The 24,208-nt window shown below is 35.4% G+C and overlaps 5 protein-coding genes across 6 annotated transcripts; 1 reads left to right on the forward strand and 4 right to left on the reverse strand.

Moving 5' to 3' along the window:
• Nucleotides 1–387: 387 nt before the first annotated feature.
• l(3)80Fg (dnaJ homolog subfamily C member 16 l(3)80Fg) lies at nucleotides 388–5,472 on the forward strand. Its single transcript, XM_077428686.1, has 13 exons — nucleotides 388–739; nucleotides 1,216–1,392; nucleotides 1,465–1,551; nucleotides 1,638–1,918; nucleotides 2,105–2,285; nucleotides 2,360–2,561; nucleotides 2,629–2,842; nucleotides 2,926–3,176; nucleotides 3,269–3,441; nucleotides 3,583–3,768; nucleotides 3,833–3,934; nucleotides 4,018–4,222; nucleotides 4,308–5,472. The coding sequence occupies exons 1-13, from the start codon at nucleotides 537–539 to the stop codon at nucleotides 4,533–4,535; spliced, it is 2,490 nt and encodes an 829-aa protein (XP_077284812.1). The 5' UTR covers nucleotides 388–536; the 3' UTR covers nucleotides 4,536–5,472.
• Nucleotides 5,473–5,509: 37 nt separating this feature from the next.
• Nucleotides 5,510–6,231, reverse strand: LOC143910285 (MICOS complex subunit Mic10-like). Its single transcript, XM_077428687.1, has 2 exons — nucleotides 6,087–6,231; nucleotides 5,510–5,888 (listed from the first exon to the last, which is right to left on the reverse strand). Exons 1-2 carry the CDS (start codon nucleotides 6,163–6,165, stop codon nucleotides 5,683–5,685), a joined length of 285 nt encoding a protein of 94 aa, XP_077284813.1. The 5' UTR covers nucleotides 6,166–6,231; the 3' UTR covers nucleotides 5,510–5,682.
• A 2,377-nt stretch (nucleotides 6,232–8,608) lies between these two features.
• On the reverse strand, nucleotides 8,609–14,602 carry LOC143911303 (small G protein signaling modulator 3 homolog). Of its 2 annotated transcripts, none has more exons than XM_077430153.1 (13): nucleotides 14,423–14,602; nucleotides 14,133–14,300; nucleotides 13,453–13,583; nucleotides 13,188–13,345; nucleotides 12,902–13,112; nucleotides 12,434–12,564; nucleotides 12,130–12,362; nucleotides 11,802–12,049; nucleotides 11,422–11,702; nucleotides 11,049–11,327; nucleotides 10,827–10,969; nucleotides 10,578–10,738; nucleotides 8,609–10,503 (listed from the first exon to the last, which is right to left on the reverse strand). In XM_077430153.1, exons 1-13 carry the CDS (start codon nucleotides 14,489–14,491, stop codon nucleotides 10,308–10,310), a joined length of 2,409 nt encoding a protein of 802 aa, XP_077286279.1. In that variant the 5' UTR covers nucleotides 14,492–14,602; the 3' UTR covers nucleotides 8,609–10,307. The 2 variants fall into 2 exon arrangements, with proteins under 2 accessions (XP_077286279.1, XP_077286278.1); XM_077430152.1 differs by having other exon boundaries at nucleotides 13,453–13,574; nucleotides 14,097–14,300; nucleotides 14,423–14,515.
• Nucleotides 14,603–15,563: 961 nt separating this feature from the next.
• LOC143911335 (general odorant-binding protein 56d-like) lies at nucleotides 15,564–16,774 on the reverse strand. Its single transcript, XM_077430191.1, has 2 exons — nucleotides 16,617–16,774; nucleotides 15,564–16,533 (listed from the first exon to the last, which is right to left on the reverse strand). Exons 1-2 carry the CDS (start codon nucleotides 16,665–16,667, stop codon nucleotides 16,183–16,185), a joined length of 402 nt encoding a protein of 133 aa, XP_077286317.1. The 5' UTR covers nucleotides 16,668–16,774; the 3' UTR covers nucleotides 15,564–16,182.
• A 5,192-nt stretch (nucleotides 16,775–21,966) lies between these two features.
• Nucleotides 21,967–23,437, reverse strand: LOC143910683 (general odorant-binding protein 56d-like). The gene is made up of 2 exons (XM_077429264.1): nucleotides 23,191–23,437; nucleotides 21,967–23,073 (listed from the first exon to the last, which is right to left on the reverse strand). The coding sequence occupies exons 1-2, from the start codon at nucleotides 23,239–23,241 to the stop codon at nucleotides 22,723–22,725; spliced, it is 402 nt and encodes a 133-aa protein (XP_077285390.1). The 5' UTR covers nucleotides 23,242–23,437; the 3' UTR covers nucleotides 21,967–22,722.
• Nucleotides 23,438–24,208: the final 771 nt, after the last annotated feature.

Consider the following 24,208-nt stretch of genomic DNA (forward strand, 5'->3'; position numbering starts at 1 on the left):
TGGGATACGGTCAACACATCCTACCCCGCCTACATAACAATTGAACAAAAATAAACGATCCTCTTACAAACTACACAACATGTGTTTCGTTAGGCCGGGATACGGTTAACATACCTTCCCTGCCTTACAGCTTTCAGGCAGTTAAGGCGCAAACACATTGAATCGCACGGCATGTATGGCAAACACAATGAATCGTACGGAGCTTATAATTTCGATTTGCGAAGTTTTTGTTAGATTTCTTCAAATATGGCAATTATTGTCAATACAAAGATAAAATATGAATGAAAACACTCGAGGGGGCGAGTTTTGCGAAACTAATAATAACATACATATGTACATAGAAGAGTAAAGTAGAGGTAAATGGCCGTACGACGAGGTGTTTGAGTTGCAGCAGTGTGTGGTGTGTGGGCGGTTGTGGGTGGTTGTGGGTGGTTGTGGGTGGTGGGAGGCGGTAGGCGGCAGGCGGCAGGGTTCGGGCCGAGAGCTGGAGGTGGAAGTGGAAGTGCAAGAGCAGGAAGTGCAGGAAGTGGAGCGCGATGTGGGGCGGTGGCGGCACGAAAGCCCTTTCGACGATCGCTCTGGTCTCGGTCTGGCTGGTGCTCTCGTTCGTCTCCCTGAAAGTGGAAGACGCTTCAGCAGCTTCAGCCGCCCCCGCAGACCCCTACCAGTTGCTGGGAGTCGACCGCAGAGCCACTCTTCACGACATTCGCAGGGCCTACAAGCAGCGGGCCAAAGAATGGTCTCATCTAAATTATATTATTAATACACACACACACACACACAAATTTAATTAAAGAATATTGTGTTTAATATTCACGCTTTAAAACAACATTACATCTATTGTTACTATAATGTGTACATAGATTAAGTAAAAATGTATTGATTTTTATTATCATATTTTGCATAGGACATTGTTTCGTTCGATTTATAAAACCAAGTCAATTGACTGTTTGATTCCAATTAAAATTAAGTATAAAGCTTTGTGTGGAAAGGATTACTGGCATTGTGATTGTTGATTGATCTCTCTTCAATATTACTTTTTAATTGAACTTTTCATACTTGTGTCTTACCATAATCGCATGAACAACTATTGTAAAACTACTTGTCTCCATTCTAGAAAGTGATAATATGATTAGTTTTGAAATGTAAAATTAAAATTAAATTTTAAATATAAACCATCAATTTTTACAATTTTTTTTATTATTTTCAATTCAGGCATCCGGACAAAAACGAAGATCCAAATGCAGAAGCGAAATTTGTAGAAATAAAACAAGCATACGAACTTTTGTCAGATTCGGAAAGGAGAAAAGCTTATGATCTACACGGAATAACGACGGAAGATAACACGCTTTACAGAGAGAGACATGATTACAGTCAATATGGAAGATTTAGGTAATTCTCATGAATAATAAGATTAATTCACAAATGTGTCTGAAATTTTTTTATCAACAAACCATTTTTCAGCCACGATCCCTTTGAGGAATTCTTTGGAAGGTTTCACTACCAAGATCAGGATATTACGCTGTTCCATAAACTTTCCGTGACGACAAAGTTTGTATTCCATTTTCGATATTGACACACATAATATGTGGTGACAGGGCATTTTGTGAATGACTGTTGTGTATTTATTCGTTTAGGCATTTTGAAAATAAGTTGGTGGAGAAAAGTACCCGTGATGCTGTTCTGGTGTTGTTTTATTCGGACTGGTGCATGGAGTGTCTGCGAGCGGCACCCGTTTGGCGACGACTCGTGGAAGCTTTACAACCTCGAGGTGCCACTCTGGCCACGGTGCACGCTGGACACGAACCTCTACTTGTACGCCAAATCGGAGTACCCAGTCTGCCCAGCTTAGTTTTACTCATAGATAGACAAGCTTACGTTTACAAAGAATCGACAATTTCAGTGCAGAAAGTTGTCGGTTAGTAATTCGAAAAATATGCATTTGGAAGTTAGACTAATGAATGTACACATGTATCAGTTTCGCTCTCATCAGTACGAGCTATGAAATACACATAGCAAATAAGTCTAGCTTCCGAAGCATCAAATATTTGTACAAATACACATGTTGAACAGAGTAATTACACATTCAATCGAATCTTTTCAGAATTCATTAGGAACAAATTGCCATATAAATTGGTGAAATTAATAACAGACGATAACGTCGACACATTCTTGGACGGATGGGAAGACAATAAAGTCAGAGGATTAATATTTGAAGATAGACCGGCTGTACGTTTGAGATACTTACTGACGGCCTTTCATTACAGGGATAGAGTTACTTTTGGGTAATGAAATTTGGATAATGAAAAACTTTGTTCCTACAAATATACATTTTCATAATATACACTTCTTTTATCAGTTTTGTCGACATGAGCGATCCAAATACGGAAAAATTACGCAATAGATATTCCGTCGAGCCGGGTCTGGACGCTGTTATGTTGTTTCGCGAGGATTGGAAACGGCCAGCGGCTACCGTCAGCATGACCGATATTCCGACGGCTACATTGCACCAAGTCGTGTCTTCGAATCAGTTCCTCACGCTTCCGAGACTATCCTCTCAAGTATTCGTTTCGACACATCGTATTCGTAGAATAAACGTGTCCGGTGACTAATAATAATTATTTTCAGAGTGTCCTTGAATCCGTATGTCCGGCTGAATGGCAAGGCGGACGCAGACGCTTATGTGCCGTACTCGTCAGTCGAGTCGGAGCTCAACACGCCGGAGCCAGAGATGCTCTACGTCGATACGCGCGCTCCGCTCAACTTCCCACAGATCGTGTACGCTTTGCCCACGTGTATATGGACATTCAACAACAGTTTGTGGAGGCTTTGGCGGCAGCTGGTATTTTGATGTTACATTAGTATATGTAGTGTATGTATTATTATCATTTATATTAAAATGAAATTCTTCGTCGACGATTCCAGCTGTCGGACCGAAGAATGATATATCTTGGGCAGAGTTGAGGATCGTTATAATATGGCGAAGGGACGAGTCGCGCGTGCGTCACGAATGGCTGGCGGAGACTTGGCCTGAAGAAGGCGAAAACGTAGAAACGGAGGGGGTCGTGGAAGGCGGCGGTGACTCCCGGCTCAATCGGACTCAACGACACTTGGCCGATACGCTTCGCAGATTGCTGAGACCTTCGGAACCTCTCTCGTACGAAACCATCGTTAAGGTGTGCTCATATTGTAAATAAACAATATTCAATGTATTCACTATGTGTAGTATATATTGTACATATGTGTGTATGCACATGATTGATTTTAGGAATTGGTGGATGAACACACAGGCAGTGTGTGGAGCCGATTCTTCGAAGCTCTCGTGATGATGATCGACCGTGGTGTAAACGCGATAACGCGTGACACACTCTTACCCGCTCTGTCAGTCATCGCCACAATTCTCTTTATATTGGCTGCTGGCTATTTGATGGCTCATTTGGTGTTAGTGTTTTTTTCTATTTATTTTTTCTCCTCGGAATTAAGTATTGTATGTGATAGACAACAGAAATGTGTAAATGTAGAGTAGACTTATCTGACTCTGATAAAATGAGATATGTCTGAAATGTATGCATACAATTGTAGACGTCTGGAGGAGGAATCTATCCAACGGCGCAAAGCGGATAAAAAATCAAGCGTGAACACTGAAGGGACGAATGACGCACAAAATAACAATAACACGTCTTCGAGTATGCCACGCACTGCTATAGGCCAGCAGTCGGAGCTCAAACTTCACGAACTCCGCGCCGAGAAATACAATGGACTCGTCAGGTAAAGATTAATATGCCCTATTTCTTCGTGTATAACACGGTTATTAATATTATTCCAATTCCAGATTATTAAAACCCGGTTGCCGAACGATAGTCATACTCGTGGATATGCAATCTCGCGTGCAACTGCTGACAATGTTCTACAAGATCGTGTGGCCGTATCGAAAGTGAGGATTTATTGTTATTGCCGTTGTATGCGCATATATTCAATTATTGAATTCGAGTTCAAATGAATTTAACCACTTTTCAGGAATAAAACTTTACTGTTTGCATACTTGGATGTGGAACGACACGTCACTTGGTATCGTCGACTGCTGCAACTGTCGTTGCCAGAACCTCGCGAACTTCAGATAAATCCTCGCAACTGCGTCGGCACCGTGCTATCTCTGAACGGCCACCGAAAGTACTTTTGCATGTTTCACGCTAAGCATCCCGAAAGTACCAGAGGCACAAAGGTACAGTTGGCGTTTATTTATACATACAATGTGTAATAAATAGTAAATACCTAGTCGATTTGTATAAATATGCGTCGTATTACAGAGGATGGCCAAGATGACCAGACGGCTGGGAAACGGCGAAACGAACGATCCGGAAGCTGGTGCGTTTATGGGTTTCCACAGTTCAGAGTCGTCGGATAGTGAGAGTGATGCGAGGCCGTTACTGCAAGGCACGCTGCTGGACGGTTTAGAAAATTGGTTGGACCGTCTGTTCGAGGGTTCCACTCACCGATATTACATTAACTATTGGCCCGATTTCATCACTAAATAAATTAAATGAAACAGTATACACGTTGCATCGTTAAATAATATTAAAAAAATCAAATTTTGCGCGGACCCACACAAATTTCCATTTCCTTAACTTTATACACTTTAGTAATAATGTAAATATACCTAACTTAACATACGCATATGTGTTATTTAATCTCGTGAACGATTGATTTTAGTTTTTTTTTTGTTTTTCTTTACATAGATATCTTTGTCACGGTATTTGAAATTAAATGCTTTAAATTTACACTTCCCATATGGAACGATGAAATATTATATGTATGTAAGATGTGAAATTTTCACTTTTGAACAATTGAATTGTACAATTTATATAATCAAGTTAGTTGCCTTCTGTATTTGTATGTAATAAATTAAAATTTTTAATTATGTCGTATTTAGTATTACATACATACATATGTACTAGGAAAGTAGCATGCACTTTATATACAAAAGTTTTCATTTTTTATATCTAAATCGTAAACCAGAAGTAATTTAGTAAATACATATATAATACATATGTACGTATAGGATTTTAAGACATCAGGTGTGATTTTTAGTTTGTCGGTTTCGATCGTCTGGTGTTCCATACAATAATTGATGTAATCGCGTCGTACTATTATTTGTTTGACGTTTGACCAAGGATGTAACCCAAATAGAAATTTCGTTCGGTCATAAGGCTCATTTTTTCATTTTTACCCCATTCATTTCACATCGAGAAACTTCAGATTTGACTGGTTAGGTTATGTCTTGAAAAGTGTTACACGTGTATGTATCTCTTTTCATTTCTTTAAATATGTATATCATAATAAAAATACCAAAGAACGATATGTACAGCCGTTTATGTGTTACAATATTTATTCTAGTCAATTTACAAAATAAATAAATAATTTTATGTTGTTTTTATATTGTTGTCTTTGTTTTAAGGTTATATATATATATATATGTACGATGTTTAAGAAACTTATATAATTGAAATATATATATTATACAATCAATTTTTTTTCATTATACATGTATATTGTATACATTTTACAAATAAAAGAAAGCCATCGACGAATTATAATTTAATGAAAAATGCGAACAACATATGTCTTCTAACTATGTATATATTATATGTAATAATATAGAGGAACTTTGAACGTTGGGATAGTTCATTTTCCTTTTTTGTTCAATATCAGTTCGCCGGTGAGGGGATCGTTCTTGTCGGTACGCAGCGACGCCGTGCTGAAGATTTCATTTAGACTAATTTCGCAACTATTATAAGCCATTCCTACGCCGATGCCACCTCCCATGATCATTGGCCATTTCCTGCGGAAGAATAACAGTGAAACGACTCCGCCGACTAAAATTCCTCCTCCTGAAACCAAAAAACGGATGATTAAAATATTGATCATTCAAGATTACACACTCCGCCCACTTAATTATTGTCACAAAACAGCGATATTTTGCAAAGCTAATTTGACACTCGAGTTGCACACGTGAGTGGTGAAAAGCGTGCCAAAGCAAACGGAGAGGGCGAGGAGGTGGTGGAGGATGGAGATGGAAGTGGTCTGACCGAATTTGATGAGGCCGTCGGTGAGGCAGCGGTCCAGTTTCTGGCCGAGAGCGTCTTCGGCAGCGGCAGCGGCAACCATCTCGATCTCGTTTTGACGCGTGACAGTCGTCAAACTGACAGCCGCCTCTTACATCACACGCACACTGCTGCCAACCACCACACATGTATTGCATGTTTTCATTTTTCGACATTTAATTTTGACAATAATCCCCCGAAGAGCGAAGGCGTTCAGTCCATCTAAAGACGACTACATAAAAAATTCTCAGTTGTTATTATGTGCAGGCACATTATATATTTTTTAAGTTACAAAATAAGGGCCAACCGTTGCACTTGTGTTGTGTCGGTGAATAGGTGTTTAACCATAGATCTAGAATATACTAGATATGGCATTACAACAAATTTCGTTGGAGATCTTGTCGCCACTAACTGAGGGGTACGGGGGGAAGTTGGGGGAAAAAAGGTTTTGTCCCTACGACGCAGCGGTTGACGTTTTTTTCACATCCTCCCGCTAGTTAAACCCCCCGCACCCCTCAGTTAGTGACGAAAAGATCTCCATATATCTATTGACAAGATCTCCGCAATCGACCTTTCCTACTAAGAAGCTATGGAGGATGAACGAATGAGACGACTGGCATGTTAATGCACGTGTTTATTATATGACAGCTGAAGACAGAGTGGGTAGTGGCTCTCCGAACCCAGCCGGGTTGGTCCCCACTCGCAGGAAGGCAACCAAACTCGACCATGTCGTATAAGCGAGCCGCCACAAAGCTACTAACCTACTGAGAGAAAAGTGTGCATGCGCCATAAGGGAAACCAGTATAAGCCGTGAGGGCGGATCTATGTATTATACATCTATGTGTTTAACATGTTGTCACACTGCATTCAATAATAAAAAAAGCTTTGTAAAATGACACTGCTCCTTATGCGCGCTTATGTACGAGTACGAGAACGCGCCAACTCTCAATAACAGACCTGTACATCGACAGCTGCAGTGCTTGTCTTACCTATCCAATACAGACACGAAGCTTTAATATCACCTTTTTTATGCTCACATAATCGGTAAATGGATTATTTCGCACATTAAGAGGGCTGGACACCAGCGCCTTGTCCACAAACGTATTGCACTTCTCCCTTCCTCAATTATGGCACTAGAGAAATTATTTTTTTATATGCTATGGATATCCACCATAGGCATGTTTGTGTGGTTTTATTTTTTTTGATTAGTTATTTTTTATAGGAGCTAGGAGCCACCAAACATCTATAAAATCACCTCTTTTTTACACCCACGAAAAGGGTCCAGCGTGCTTATTTAATGGTTGATTTTTAAAAAAATACGAACACACAAACAAAGAAAATATCTTTCTCATACCGATGATGAAATTTTTTTTAAATTTTTTTCAGTTTTTAATCAAAAACTTTTTTTTTGAAATGACTCCAAAAAACCCATTTCAGAAGATGTGAAAGTGGCCATTGCAACGCTTATTAGTGAAAAGATATGTAGTTACAGACAAATTGCAAAAAAATTTAATGTTTCTCACCCTACGGTAGCCCATATTGCACTATTGATGCAATCGGGAGTTTCTCCAACTGCTACATTATACGACAAATGTGGGATAAAACGAAAAACCACACCGCGAACGGATCGAAAAATCATCACCATAGCTTTGGAGAACCGTAAGGTACCTAATAAAGGCATTCAAGCTATTCTGAACCAAGAGGGTATCGATATTTCCACAAGGACGATGCAACGTAGATTTCCTGAAGTTAACGTCAAGAGCCGAACTCCAATAAAAAAGCCAAAATTGACACCAACGATGAAAAAACAGCTCAGGAACATCAGCAATGGACTGTTGATGATTGGAAAAAGGTATTGTTTAAATATTAATATTAAACTAAAAAATACTTGATAACCTCCTATGTACTAATTTTTCATTCATTTTAGGTTTGTTTCTCTGACGAAACAATTCTAAGGACAATGACAGATGTTGTCCAATACATCAGAAGACGACCTTCCGAGAAGCTGAGCGACGAATGCACCATTCAAACAACAAAATATAATGCATCTGTATGGTGTGGTCCGTTATTAGCGGAAAAGGGGCTGGACCCATAAGGGGATGGACCCGTACATTGGTGCAGGATCAATACAAAAAAATATTTTTGAAAGGATTTTTGCCTTATTTTGAATCAGAGGGGATGGATGCACATAATTACATTTGTATGCAAGATGTCACACGGCCAAAACAATTAACAACTACCTGACCACAAAAAATATTTGAATTTTGTTATGGCCAGGTAATTCACCGGATTTAAATACGATTGAAAATTGTTGGGGGTATTAAAAAGTATTTTTTATAACAGCCCTAATACTACGTTAGATAATTTAAAAGAAAAAATAATAGATACATGGAAAAATAATTCAAAAATCAAAAAAACAATACAGTCATGCATAGAGATCAATTCGGGCTGTTATAACAAATAGGGGAGGGACAACTTAATATTAAGTTAATTACAGTTTTTTTTTTGTAAATATTATTGATGAATATATTATGCGTGTATAATAAAAAGTTTTGTTTCATTTCCTGTTCTAAAATTTAATAAAATCGACAAAAAACGAGTTTTACGCTAGTGGTAAGAACTTCCTGTCGTGGGTCTGTATATTGTCGCATTCCCTCAATATATATATCGAAGAAAGGAACGGCAACAAAATTAAGGTTTCGGGTATACAACACTCTTAAGATCGCACACACGACAATCGTTACGACGAAAATCGCGAATACGGAATATCTGGTACTTGGGTTCTTGTTAGTGTGGGTAGCTCTCGATGGATGGAATTTTCGGGTGCCAGATGTTCCGTGATCGAGATTTTAGTGACGTGTGCGAGATCGTTTTGTGATCTTACGTCGGTTTTATAGCGCCAGTATCACCATCTTGTCATCAATTAAAGGAGTACCAATAATTGACATCTATAATTTCAATATTTTATTTTACAATTAAAAAGTACATTACATAAATATTCTTAAGGCCATACTAGTACACAATAATTACAAGATGAGATGCTAGCCGCATGCCCCGTGTATATGACCTTAATACATAGATGACACAATGCATGCAGATCATTAAAAAATTTAGTACAAGTTTGATATGCTAGCGCCACTCCGAGGATGCTGAAAAAACCACATGACGTATAAATAAACGCACGTTTAAAGAGAAGTAAAAAAATCAATATGAGAACGCAAACTTTGCACTCTATATACTGATTTCTCTAATTAAAATATACTTATGTAAATAATGAGATTTCCTGTTCCGTGGGGTCAGAGTGGTCCTGACTTATCAAAAGAGTACTTGAATGTTAATAATTGGAGAGGCTCGTTTGTAGTAGACAGTCCAATACAGAGAAATGTAATAATAATAGAAGGGCCCTTACGAATAAATAATTGTTGTCAATATTACGCAATACGTCTCTATAAATACGCTACAACGCACGGTATCAATTTACTTATTAAAATGTATCCCATGTTGTTTATTGTGTGTTTTTGAATGCATTGTGCAATTTTTACCGATGCTTGCCCATCTTGCGAGTAATATAAACAAACAGAGAAGTTTTTATCGGACATACGTCGAGCACCAAGCATCAAATACGACTGATGCTAAAATTATTTAGGATTGTCTGTGGACAATCGGCACTTGACAACAATATGACCCCTAAAGCCACTTCTATTAATAAAACATTTTTCTGGTCCAATACCTCAAATGCAGAAAAAATTGGCTACTGTCCCAGTACGATAGTTCTCTGTTACGAATACAATACTTTATAATTTTACGTTACATTTTCAAATAGGTATTTTCATTTTAAATAAAAATATATAGATACTTTATCACAATGTGATTCATGTATACATACATTTGTATGTATGTATGTACTCGGATTCATCTCTTTGAATTAATATATATAAAAAATGTATAAAACAAGAATGAATAAAAATCGCTTGGACGGTTAATGTATGGTAAATTATTTCATTAATACACGTAACGGTGAAGAAAATCATGGCTATGAAATGAAATAATAAATAATTGTTATTTACAAACTTACAGTTATTAAACGCAAGATTCGCACACATATATTCATTTATAATTCAAAATTAATCGTTAAATAAATATTTGGAATGATAATTAAAACTATTAGAAAGTGTCTGGTTTAATAAATTATATGGATGTAAGAAATTATAAATCCCATGAAAACAAATGGTGTTTGACTAGCATGTCTCGAACGCCATCTTTCAACGGTTGACTTTGGGTTTCTTTTTTGACGGGCAGTTCCCAATCAGGATTTAAATTGAATGCGAACTGGGAGAGAATCCGCAATTCGCACTTGATTTGGACCCAGCCCGGTGAATTCATGAAAGACCATGGGTGATACCTGCAATCGGAAAGTTGACGATGTATATGTAAAACGTCAAAAATGTACGAAACAACAAAAAAGTATTTTTATACCATTTTTGAACGACATCAACGCAAGAACAAAGAACTTCTAGCCAAAGATGAAGAGCTTGTTCGTTGAGGCCCAAACACACCAATGAGCGTAATTTTACGTCCATTTGTGCGTGGGCGTTATCGTGAGATAAATTTATGGCTTGAACACATCTATACAGCAACTGCAAAAAAATGTACATTTATTCTATGTACATATGTATTATGAATAATCTCATGTCACGAAGTAACGTTTAAATAACGTTTTTGTACCTCTTCCGGTGTGAGGACTTTTCCGTCTTCGTCCAATCTGTACGTTTTACATAAAACAAGGCGACTATAAACAGAATTAAAGTCCTTCTCTACCTCTCTCGAAGCTGCTTCTTCTATAAAGAGCCATGGGTGACACGGTCCCCCTGAGAAGACCAATCAGACAAATTCAGACATGATACGACAAAATGATTTCAAAACGCAGTGAATGATTTCACACCAAACCTAAAAAGCTAGGCCGCCTTATGCCGTGTAGTAGCACTTTTCTGAAAGCGGGTGCCAAAGTCCCTCGAACCAAATGAGTGACTCTTTGAGACACTGCATCGTCACCGGCAGTGCAATATCTCTTACTTCTCTCATCCAGCAGCTGCACGAATCGCGCCGGGAACCAACCCCGCAGGCCGTTCAATTCGCCAACCCAACAGTGCTCGTCTCGATACGACAGAATTGTTATTACGTCATTTTTACGAAATCCAAGTTCGTCGTCATCGTGTCTTTCAAAATCTGCAGAGTAAAGAGATGTTAAGTGACATATGTACATATATAAATAATATCATTCAATATTCAATTTGATCATTTTAGTATAACTCAAACTGACCTAAAAGAGCTTTGGCACGTCTCTTTCTATTTCTAGACACGTTGATGAAGTTATCGTGATCAGTGGAATGGCTCTGCATGTTGTAGTCGGCTACTGTCGATACTTGATTTGTCAACTGAGGTTCGACGGTAAGGAAATGTCTAGCGACTTGTAAAATGGCTTCTCGCAAATCAACTAGAATCTCAGTCTGTTTCACATTTTTGCATTTGATATCGTCTTCAGATGTTTCGTCACCGAATAGAAGCATTTGAATCATAGATTTACTTTTCTTAACTTGTCTTCTGCAGTATTAAAAAGTGAAAACAGGTATTAGATAACAAATTCATGCTACAATATTAATTAACCACATACATACATGTGTATTAAATGAAACGATTAACCTAGCTAGTTGTTGCTTTGGGAGATTTGCAGCAGTGGATGGATCTCCACCTAAAAGTGCACCCTGATCAGCCATCAAATAAGCCAGATGCCTCCTTCTTTGCGTATCTATTAAAACTTGTGTCAAAGTTTCCCCGCCGAGTTCGTCGGCCATTTTTATCAACTCCTCAACATCGGTTATTCTTCCAGGAAGATCTGATAGTGCGTTAAAAATTTGTGCTGAATTTGACAGCTCTGTTAAGCTGGGCTCCTGTATAAATGAGATTAATATTCAATGAGTAGAATAACAAATGTACATGGCAAAAAAAACACAAATGCAATAGAATAAACCTTAATTTTCAACATTGCCAGCGTGATTTGAAAGAGAACCATTGAACCGTCTAAAAAGAATATATCCCATATTCTCAAAAGAAGTCTCATGTTGACCACATTTGCAAAAAGCGTAAGAAACCAGTGTAGCGTGATGAGAGATAGTTCAATGTCATGGTTACATAGCACTTGATCAACAGTGGGTAAATAGTTAGTGATTACAGTTCTCAATACTCTTTGATCCGCTTGTATACCTAAAAAATTACATAAATGTACTAACTTTCATTCGAAATTGTCCGGTATTATATTATCAAACGGTGTATACCGATCAACGTTGAAGAATAATAAGAAGCCGGTAATAGATCTTCGACAATTGTAGCCATCATCCAAAATGCATCTTCTTCTTCCATTAATAACAACAACGAAGCAGCTATCATACCAGTCCCCTGACAGTATCTAAATAAGTATTTTTTTAAATAAAATAATTGTTCTATAGCAGTACAACACATCCATAAGTAAAAGCAATTTGTTTTTAAAAAATATCTTTGGTCAAAATAACCACTGATGAAACGGAGAAAAGTTTGCTAATCGAAAATCAGTTAAAAAAACAGTGCGATTTGCAAAGGCCAACACAATGAAGTCACAGCATTAGCCTGCATGGTAACTAATAAGTATTTTTATTGAAAAGTTTGATGATACAATTTTTGATAGCAGAAGAAGATTTAAACACCAGTGAATTGCCTTTGCTTACCGATTTACCCATGTTACGTATATGTAGAATAAATCACATTACCCAATCTCAGGATACAACCAAGCCAATCCACGCAACACTCTCCTCAAACGGGGTATTCCTGTGCTAGTTAAGTGTGAAAAACAAGCATTGGTGGGCAGAGTGCGAACCAGATCCTTTTCTATTTGCTTAGAAGTCATGAGACCGTCATCGCTAGATGCCTTTTCAATATCTTTGTACGTCACGTCAGATTGTACTTTTTTCTGAAGAGCACCTGAAATATCATTTCTACATTCAATGCATGTTCCGCTTTACTTTATGTTTATTACAAAATACATCTCCAACGAACCAGATAGTCTCATCCACATTTGAGGTCTAAGAGAATGCGGAATGCCTTGTTTCACCATGTTGCGTAATTTTTCTGTTCTTAGAAGTTTACCGTCAGTGTTTTCTGATGATAAATCCATTTCTTTATTCGAAAATTCTATAAACGCCAACCATTGCAATCTATCGGAAAATTTAATTTAGTATACAAAACGTTCCGACGAATTTACATACATATGTATGTACAAGTACAATATTACAATACTATGGGCTCCGAGCGAAAGACTCACCGTTGTTGATCATCTTCGGCGACAGGATCGCAAGTGACTTTACTGGACGATTGCTGAGATTCTTCATCTTCTTCTATTCGAAAGCCGAACTCGTCAAAGTGGCATTCATTATCTTCATTGGGCTCATCACACTATATAATGAAATGGTATTATATCAATATATCATATGTATGTATGTATGTAAATATATAATTCTGAATTGTGAGAAAAACGTCTGTGTTTCGGAAAAGGAAAAATTGAGGTTTCTTTCAAGCTTAACAGTATTTCATAGGTACATACATAGATACCATTTCAATGTGATTATATGTATATAAATGTAGTATATATACTTTTAGAGGAATTATTATAGCAGTATAGCGATGACTCCCATCTTCTCGACTATTTTGGTAATACTTAACTTTTTCTAACACCCCAGAAATAAATCAAATGAGTGACTAACTAATCACAGTACAAAAAGATAAATAATTAATGTTAGTTCCTAGACCAACGATTATATGTAAATATTTACTTTAGTTAAATCTTCTGAATGCATGTAAATATTTATTTTCATTAATGGATATTACAATCATATTCGTAAAAAAATGGCATCCATTCATTCATAGACGAATGTATTATAATAATAGTAGTGATACTGTATGTGTTACAAAATCATAAGAATATATGCAACCAGTATAAATTACCTCTGGTTGTCCTAATTTAGTCAAAAGACTTTGTGGCCACATACTAGACGTGAGCAATGAAAATGGGCCTCCTGGAGTGGGATGAAGATTTTCAGATATTTGAAGTCCGTTGACAATTTCAGGCAGGTCTTCGGGGTCGTCTTCGGCGAGGGCATCGTTGATTTTGCGCTGAAACACGAGGAAACGTTCATCCAAGGAATTGTTGAGGAGTGATGAAGAGCGGGTGGTGGATGTCGCATGACAGTATGTTTGGCATATTCACGATTGAAATGATTTTATCGAGTATTGACCTGATGGTCCTCTTTGCCCACATAGCCTTCGTGGTCGCGTCCGGCGAACAGAGACTTGGCGATATCCATTTCATCTGTCAATTCATCCAAGACATGCCTTCATAAGACAGACCCACTACTCTACTTGACAGCTACAATGACAGATGCTGACGTCACTGTACACTGACACCAATGGTAACCAACCGATGATACAGAGTGTGTACACAACCAATGGATACATACAAATTTGCATTCATACAGAGAAATGTATGAATAAATAATAGAAGCGCCCTTTGGAATACATTCCTTGTTTCAATAAACGCGTAACGTTTCCATAACTACGTAATATTGTACGCGTATGCGTATGCTAGCTGTCGCCAAGACGCTTTCATGAAAACTTTCATATACGATGTTAATTGAATTATATGTTATTTAAATGATCAATTTACTTATAAAAATGTATTCCATGTTGTTTATTGTGTGTTTTTGAATGCATCGTGCAATTTTTAACGATGCACTTGCCCGTTGCCCTTGCCAAAGAGAAGTTTTTATCGGACATACGTCGACCACCTAGCATCAAATACGACTGATGCTAAAATTATTTAGGATTGTCTGTGGACAATCGTCTCACTTGACAACAATATGACGCCTAAAGCCACTTCTATTAACATTTATCCGGTCCAATACCACAAATGCAGACAAAATTGGCTACTGTCCCACTACGATAGTTCTCTGTTACGAATACAATGCTTCACTTCTCTGCATTCATACGTCAAATAACAGTTGATTTTTCCACGCTTTCGAACAGCGGTGGTTTATTATACATTGAAAATAAGCGAGCGCTTGGGGCTCCGAAATGGTCCTTTGCTAAAAATGTACAAAGTATCGTCTAAAAGCGAGCCATCGAAGAGAGAGACGGAAAGTCAGAAGAGAGACAAGAGAGAGAGAGAGAGAGACGAAGTTTAGCAAACAATGAACAAACTCTGCCGCGCAGTGTTTTTGTAGCAACATTTTTGGAAGCTGAGAGCGATTCTATGCATTCAACCGATTGCGATGAAACTTACATGAGTTATTGTGTGCATGCCCGCTATGGTTTCTGTAAAAAAAAATCAAAAACGGGAACGGGAATTGCAAGCGTTATTGTGGCATTCATCTAGTTATTGTGGGTTCAACTAGTATTATATATTTACAAAATAATATAAATGTATGCACTGATGTGCTGCTATAGGTTCGCACTGGCTTAATAGAACCAGTTGCTAAAATAATTGTGTAACTACAGGTTGCTACTTTTTTAGACACAACCCCGTTTCCCCGTTTCCAACCGAAGAAACGAAACTTTTAAATAAATATTTATCCAGTGAATTTATACGACTAGATTATGATGGTAATCATTATGTTGTATTTTTTTTTCAAAATTTAAGGCGAGCGGAAGTGGACCAGTGGTACATTCCCTTGTATATCCTTCTTTTTAGACTCTTTTGATTTCAACAATGAATTGAGCTGAAACTTTTACACATATAATATTGTACCTATAGGTACTACATACATTCATATGTAGGTTACATTTTAAGAAATGGTATTTTGTTTCTCAATCTGAGGTAGTACTTTTACTCTAGAAAAATAAGCAATTATTATAGATACATATATCAATTAAAATAAAAATGAAATGCAAGTATTGATTTTCAAATGTTCGGGTTTATTGAAATCGAAGAATTCTCAGCTTGTGAATAGATACATATGGTAGATATAAGTTGGTGGCATATATTTAAAAGACGTATAATTTACAAGACTTCGACTCCTGGTCTCTGTTCTTTGTAGCACTTCCAGAAGTTCCAGGCTTTTTCGGCGTTGTCAGCTCCGGTGGATCCTGAGCAGGCATCGATGGCTTTGCCAACCTTTTCCTTGTTCTCTTCTTCGACCTTGGCAACGCCGACATCCTTGTGGACGGAACCGTCTTCACCGAAGACTCCGATCTTCTTGAATACGCAGAAGACGAATTCGTTCAGTTTAGCGTCGTTGATCGATACATCTCCTTGCTTAGCCTTCTTTGCAAGTTCTTTATCGACTCCGGATGATTCGGTGCACAAGGTGTAGTGTTCCTTTAGCTTCTCTTTTTGTTCATCAGTCAAAGCCTGAAAATTTCCAACATTAAATTTAATATTCAACAGATTTACAAAATAATTATACGAAATATAATATTGTCACTAAAACTCACCAAAACTCCGGAGAGCATTGCCAAAGCGGCCAAAGCGAAAAGGAACTTCATGGTTGATTATCGGGGGAGTGGAGTGCTGTGATAGATCAGGAGACAAACCCAATGAATATGATTGTGGAACGAAAATCCAGTTCTTTTATATGAATTTTAGACGATATAAACACAGATTTGTGGCGGTGGGGGAAGCGATGTTTAAACATTGTCCAAATCACAGACAAGATAAAATGTGAACAACCTAAACAACATCAGATCGAAGGTCGAGATCGACCAAATGCCGGTAATATAATACACATAATAAGATTATGTGTATTAAGTATTTGTTTTTTAAATGTACCTATACTACTATATGTACATATGTACCTATGTATATTAATTTCTTTATTAGTCCTATATTATTATGTATATGTTTTTCAATTTCTTTATTTCCGTTCCTTCAAACGAAACTCAACACTTCGACAGATATACATATGTATGTACATACATATTGTTATATATAATATAATACATATACAAATATCATTATATGTATGAATGAACCTGTATAAAGCCTTACCAGGATTATATTGAATACATTATTACATTATAGAAAAGGAACACATAACAAGTACGTACATATTTAAAAATAATTATATATGTATAATATTTAAATCCCCTTTAGAGGGGCTGAAACTAAATAATAAAGGCGTATTTTTTATTGTTCTAATATTAATGCGATTTAATTCTCATCTCAGAAAAACGAAATCGTGATTTAAAAATCACCATTCGCCTTAGTAAAAAGAGCTTATTACCAATTGTCTCAATACATATATGCACACTTATACATATGTACATACGAATGTAGTATGTACATAAATATTTACCCATTGTACAAGAAGTTTATTTGTTTCCTATAAATTAAAAATGTAAATCAGTACGATTTCAGGAGAATGGACAACGAAGAAAGATGAACAAATTAAATTAGACATATAAATAATAAAAATAGCACGTGAGCACATGATTTTATATGAGCTTAGATGACCACATTTTCTGTTTTTATTTTCATTGTAATTTTTACTTTGTAACTTAGTAACAATACATGTATGTAGGTAGTAACAATAGATGAAGTTTTGTTTTTTATGTGTAAATTAAGGTGACCATTCGTACTGGTTTTCCCGGTGCAGTACTGGTTTTATGAGACACCTGTACACTTTATGTAATAGAACTTTTTTTATTTAATAAATGGATTGAAATATTTTAAACTTTTAGTGAAAATGATGTCTCCCACAAAAATATTGGCAAATTAGTTTAATGTTGTCTCTGTTTACCAGGAACAAATGATGTATTTATGAGTAATATTTGTGGTCCAGTGATAAAACACAACTAAATGTTAATACAGGCGGACCTCAACTTTCGCACATTCGACTTTCGCACAATTCGCTATTTCGCACATTTTTAAAAAATCGTTTTTTTTTTTGGTGATAATGCAAAAATGTTTGTTTGCGTGCAATTGTTTCCCTTTCCTCCATTCCCTGTTGCACTATGAAATGCGTATGAACGAGCCCGTACTGTGAAAAGTGTTACATCCTGCACGGCATAGTGATGGATGAAATGGAGAAATCTTTGTCTTATTGGATAAGTGACCAAAATCAAAAAACATCCCTCTGAGTACTTCAATAATTCAAGCTAGAGCTCTTAGTTTGCATAAGGATTGGAAGGCTAGACTAAAAGAAGATTCTAACACGGTGTTTCATGCAAGTCACAGCTGGTTTTCAAATTTAAAAACAAGATATTCTTTACACAATATTAAATTCACTGGAGAATCATCTGATGCGGATGAAGATGCTGCAAAAGACTTTATTTCCTCATTGTCCAAAATTATTGAAGATGATGAATATTCCTCTAGTCAAATATTCAATGTAGATGAGACTGGTTTATTTTGGAAGAAGATGCCTAATCGTACATTCTTATCAAAGGAAGAATCAGTTGCCCCTGGTCATAAACCTTCTAAAAACCGATTGCTTCTTGGTGGAAATTTAGCTGGTGATTTAAAATTGATGCCAATGTTAATTTATCAAGCAGAAAATCCTAGAGCATTGAAAGGGAAAGATAAAAATTGCTTCCAGTAATTTGGAAATCAAATAAAAAAGCCTGGGTTACTGCTTTAATATTTAAAGATTGGTTCACTTCACATTTCGTACCAGCAGTAAAGCAATATTGTGAAGTTAATAATTTACCATTTAAAATATTATTAATCTTAGATAATGCTACAGGACTCTCATACAACCCATGGACCAAACAGTGATAGCTATGTTTAAACGATATTATATGAGGTCGATAATGAATCAGGCCATCAAGACAACTGACATGGAAGGTGGGCCCACATTAAAAGATTTCTGGAGGAATTATAACATATGGAACGCAATAAATAATATTGGAGACGCGTGGACTGAAATAAAAGAGTCAACAATGAAAGGTTCATGGAGAAAACTATGCCCACAAATGATGGGTGATATAAATTTTGATGAAACTCCAGAAACTATCACACTTGAAATAGTTCACTTAATGAACGAACTTAACCTAGATGTGAAAATATTAATGAGATGATTGAATCTCATTCTGAACCCATGACCAATGAATTTCTAATGGACTGACAAGAGAACGAGAATGATATACATATTGAAAGTGAGGAAGAAGAACCAGAAGAAATCATTAATACCTTAACTATAAAAAATATGAACGAAGCTTTTACGCATCTCGAAAAGTTTTTGAACATTATGGAAGACTGTGATCCCAATGGAGAACGAATATCTCAAGTACGTAGGATTATTCATAAGAGTACTGTCACTGTCACAGAACACTCTATGAAGAAAAAAAAATTGTCATATTCAACTAACTCTTGACAAGTTCATTACGAGATTATAATTTGCCGTGCCTGAATGCGATATTTTCCACCTAAGTGAGTGTAGATTATCGGATGTTATTTTAACATATGTATCTGGCAGCCTGCGCTCATCATTATTCTCTTAATTTGAATGTGATGTATGTGTGGAATCTTAATCTACTCTCTTCCATTTGGGCCTCGCTGTGATTTTTTTTTACTATTTTTCTTTTGCAGAATGTAAAACTAAGAATAGGATTTGAGTATTTTATTTACGTGTTATTTTTCTTTTGTTTTTATTTTTTATTTTATCGTGTTTTTCTGCTTTTGCTTTTTTGCTTTTTATTTTATGTATTTACTTTACTTTTTAATGTATATAAATAATTTTTATTTAATACATACATTTTTTGCTTTTTTTTTTTACATCCCTCTACTTTCGAACATTTAACTTTCGCACACATTTTCAGGAACCAATTATGTGCGAAAGTTGAGGTCCGCCTGTACTTTAAAATGTTTTCTAATGAAAATTTAAAATGTTTGTGTAGAATTTTATTAGAGCATTCGAGAAAATTAATTAGATTTTTTATAATTGTGCGTCCATGATTATCCAGTGTTTGTTTTCAGTAATTGAAATATATAGAAATATTTTTTTGAAAAAACCGTGGTCACCTTGGTGTACATGTATCTATTATACATTGTATATTTACATCTGTACATAGGCACATATGTATGTACATACATATATTAAGTGTTTTTATAAACTGAACATTTTTTGATAGATAGCTGATAATAAGCAAGGAAATTTTCATTGTAATTGTTTAATAATATTGTACAGTGTACATACATACACTATAATGTCGTATCCGTTCCCGGCAATGTTTACAGTTAAATTTTTGATAAGAAAAAAGCATTCTATGAAAGTATTATTGTTTTTTTTTTAATATCTAAAATGGTGTGCTTCGCATGTAGTGAGTGATAGTTCAAACTTTATCAAAAGTTGACCGGTGACACTTAGCAACCGCTCTAATATTTGTTATTTTCATTGCATCTTGTAAATTATAATATGAATAACATAATAAGATAATGCATGCACTTCAAACGGTGTTATAAAATAAACTAGCAGTATAATTGATTAGGAATACTTGTTTATTTTGATTTTCATTTTATTCATATAGCAACCCCGTAAGTCGTCGATTCCCAGCCGTTTTAATGATTATGGATATTAGATGCGATTGCAGAACTTTCGAATTTAAAAGCAAGGAAGGACAAATCAATTTTTGAGCTAATAAAAAAAATAGAATATAAATCAATACCCTTTGGTAACTTACATGCGGGCCAAATTTTCCTAGTTACGCCACTGATCACTGATCACGTTTTCATGATCTAGAAAAAAATATGTGTGTGTGTATTTTGGGGATTTTTTGAACACCGTTAGTTCTATCGAACTCAAACTTAGTATCGGCTATTAAAATGCTTATCGATACGACGTAAATTTTTGGATTGATGGTATCTCTTCTCTTATAGGTGTCCTCTTTTTTATTTAGGGTTTCCAAAACCCTAAATAATTTTCTTAATAACTTCAATTATCTCCTAAGTTGCTCAGCCGATCAGACTGGAACTTTTTTACATGTAATAGAAATAATATTTTTCATACAATATTTTATTTTACATATTTTTAACACAACCGAAAGTAGTACTTTTACTCTAGAGAGGCAAAGTTTTTTTGTATTCCTCTCCGAAATCTTTCAGCGTTTTGAACCGAAATTTCATATAGGTACATACATATATACATAAGTTTTCGCTTAATAGCAAGTAACGTATGAAATATAGTGAGGATCCATCAACCGGGAGTGGCAGTTTAGTCTTGTTCGTAAATAAGTACATATGTATATACATATGTGTGCTCTTCACGAAACAAATCCAGTATAATCCATATTTACACATATTTGTATTCTCTATGTGCTGATAATAAGCTAGTTTTGTTTTAAAGGTAATAAAATGTAAAGGTAAAATGTAACCATCATCGTGGACTAGTGGTTAGCATATATGCTTTCGAGCATAGTGGTCACGGGTTCGAGTCCCACTGGTTGCTGCTGGCCAGTTTGTGAATCCAGATCAATCTTTTCCTATCAGAGTTTGCCAATTTATCTGATTCTCATCGAAACGGTTCAAACAAATTGGCAACCTTTACCCATTTCTTGCAAATTTCGAGTTGTCGGCATCTTGGATTTCACTGATTCGTATAAAATAAAAATGATGCAAATTTGTCCATAAATTTCTTGGAAATTTCGAGTTTTTCAGCATCTCAAAAATTTGATGATTTATATAAAAAATGATCCATAGACGTGTCTATGATGGTTTGCTAAAATTATTTTAAAAATTGTATATCGATGTTTGTAATTGGCCAGGATCGCGAATTGTAGTTTGCCTGTTAGGCCTTCTTGGTATATATACATACGTACATATGTAAAATTAAAATAAATGTAAATTTTAGAATTAAAACTTTATTTTATTTTGATCTTGCAAATTATTTCTATATTATTATCTAATGTGTGAATTTCCCAAAAATAACGCACAAAAGTGTTTCAAATTTTCTCATAGTCGGTATGTGTACATATATGTGTGTGTGTATGTAGTTATTGAATTTTGTTTTCGATACTTCTTATGTGTATTCCTCAAATATATGTAGATACATAGATATACATATATATGTAGATAAAATCATGGATTTTTTAATATATCAACATGCATACATATGTATGTACAATTGAAACCCCCCCCCCCACACGCATACATATATTATCTTTTTGCGTAATACATATGTAGATACATATAGTATTATGCAAGTCTATAGGTAAATATGAGTAAATAATGTTTTCAATTTTTGATTAATAAAGTATTTTGGATGTTTCAACTAAGGTTACAAAAAATAGATTATTTTTTGAAATAATAAGTAATTTTGAAATTTTGTTTATAATGACAGGCAATTGTGTGGGTAATGCATATGTATGTGAAAGTGATGATTACAACATAAAATCAAAGTAAAAATAAAAGTAGACTAGCAAGATTCACGAAGAAATTTCTTATGCAAGAAATAAAACCAGAACAATTTTCATATAAATGTATTTATTGATTTAATGGAAAGACAGATGATGATTTCATTTGAAAAATTTGAAATTGATTTGGAAGAGACAGATTTGGGTAAATTTTGATTAAAATTGTGGATAGGGTGAGGAATTGAGGATATATTTAGATGACAGCGTGGTTTGGTCTTTCCTTGTGGTAGCACTTGACATAGTTCCATGCCTTCTCATCATTGGTAGATCCAGGCTCCTTCACGCAGATGTCGATGGCTCTACCGACATCTTCTTTGATATCATCTTCAACTTTACTGACGGCGATGTCTCTGTGGAAAACTCCATCGTCGGTCATCACTCCAGAACGTTTCAACATGCAGAACATGAAGCTTTTAGTTTTGGCGTCATCGAAACTGAAGTCTCCTGTCCTGGTTTTTTTCACGAGTTCTTTGTCAACTCCAGTTTCTTCTGTGCAATGTTCGTAGTGAGCTTTCAGCAATGTCTTTTGGGCATCTGTCAATGCCTGAAATATTACATAATATTTTATACATAAGTTAAGTGCAAAAATATACATAAGTTTAGTCGTTATTTGAATTCATTTAATAATAATTTATAATATTTTCATCGAATTAATTTTTACCTGAGCGCTGACGAACATTGCGAAAGCTACGAAGACTACGAGGAACTTCATGTTTAAAGGTTGGAGTGATCGTTGCAGTGAAACTCACCTCACTATGTCAGAAAACCCGTCGGAAAACCTTTTTATAGTGAAAGACAGCAGTTCCACGAGAGAAGAAGGGGCAAACTATTCAATCTTCATTATTGTAAAAACATGATCGATTCTTATAGCTTGTGCCAGTAATAACAAACCATCTCTGTACATCAAGCTATGTAATTATGCATTTGATTATCTCGAAGTAAACATCTTATATTTATTATTATTCATCACTATGTATGTATGTATGTATGTATAATACTTATTATATAGTGCAATATATGTATATGTATATATTATTTTTAATTGACGGTTTAAGTACAATAATTTTTAGTATTTGAGAATCCCACCGAAAAGGTTACCAATAGCTGATACAAATCAATAGTTCCGAGGGTCAAATGTGTATAATAAATATCACATGTATTATCGAAAATATCCGTTCGACTACAGTACATTTCCAAAAACTTATATTTATTTGTTAATTTATAAGACGACTTGTTATTTGAGTTTAAATTATTGTAAACTTATATGTAAATTTGTTATACGATATTGGGATTTCGCTCTATACATTCCTCCTCCCACTCTCCAAAAAATCTGAAAGATTTGATATTGGAAATATGTATGTAGATACTAGGGGTTCCAATCGAATATTCGAATATATTCGTCCCTTTTTCAATATTCATAAATTCGAGTATTTATAAAATTCATCTGATATTATTCGTTTTTTATTAGGTAAGTTCATTGGTACCAAAATCGTCTTTCTTGTTAACTCGACTTTCAGAACTAAAACAGTTTTCGATTTCTTGTTTAGGATGCGCGACGAATTAAACAAATTTTCTAATCGTAAATATCAATCTATCGACGTTTTCCTATTTTAAAGTGAATATTTAGCCAATTATCCGTAGTATTTTTGTATAATATCTAAGCTATAATATTTTTTATA

The sequence above is a fragment of the Arctopsyche grandis genome, chromosome 4 (assembly GCF_051622035.1).
Source record: "Arctopsyche grandis isolate Sample6627 chromosome 4, ASM5162203v2, whole genome shotgun sequence".
In the NCBI taxonomy this organism is placed as follows: domain Eukaryota; kingdom Metazoa; phylum Arthropoda; class Insecta; order Trichoptera; family Hydropsychidae; genus Arctopsyche; species Arctopsyche grandis.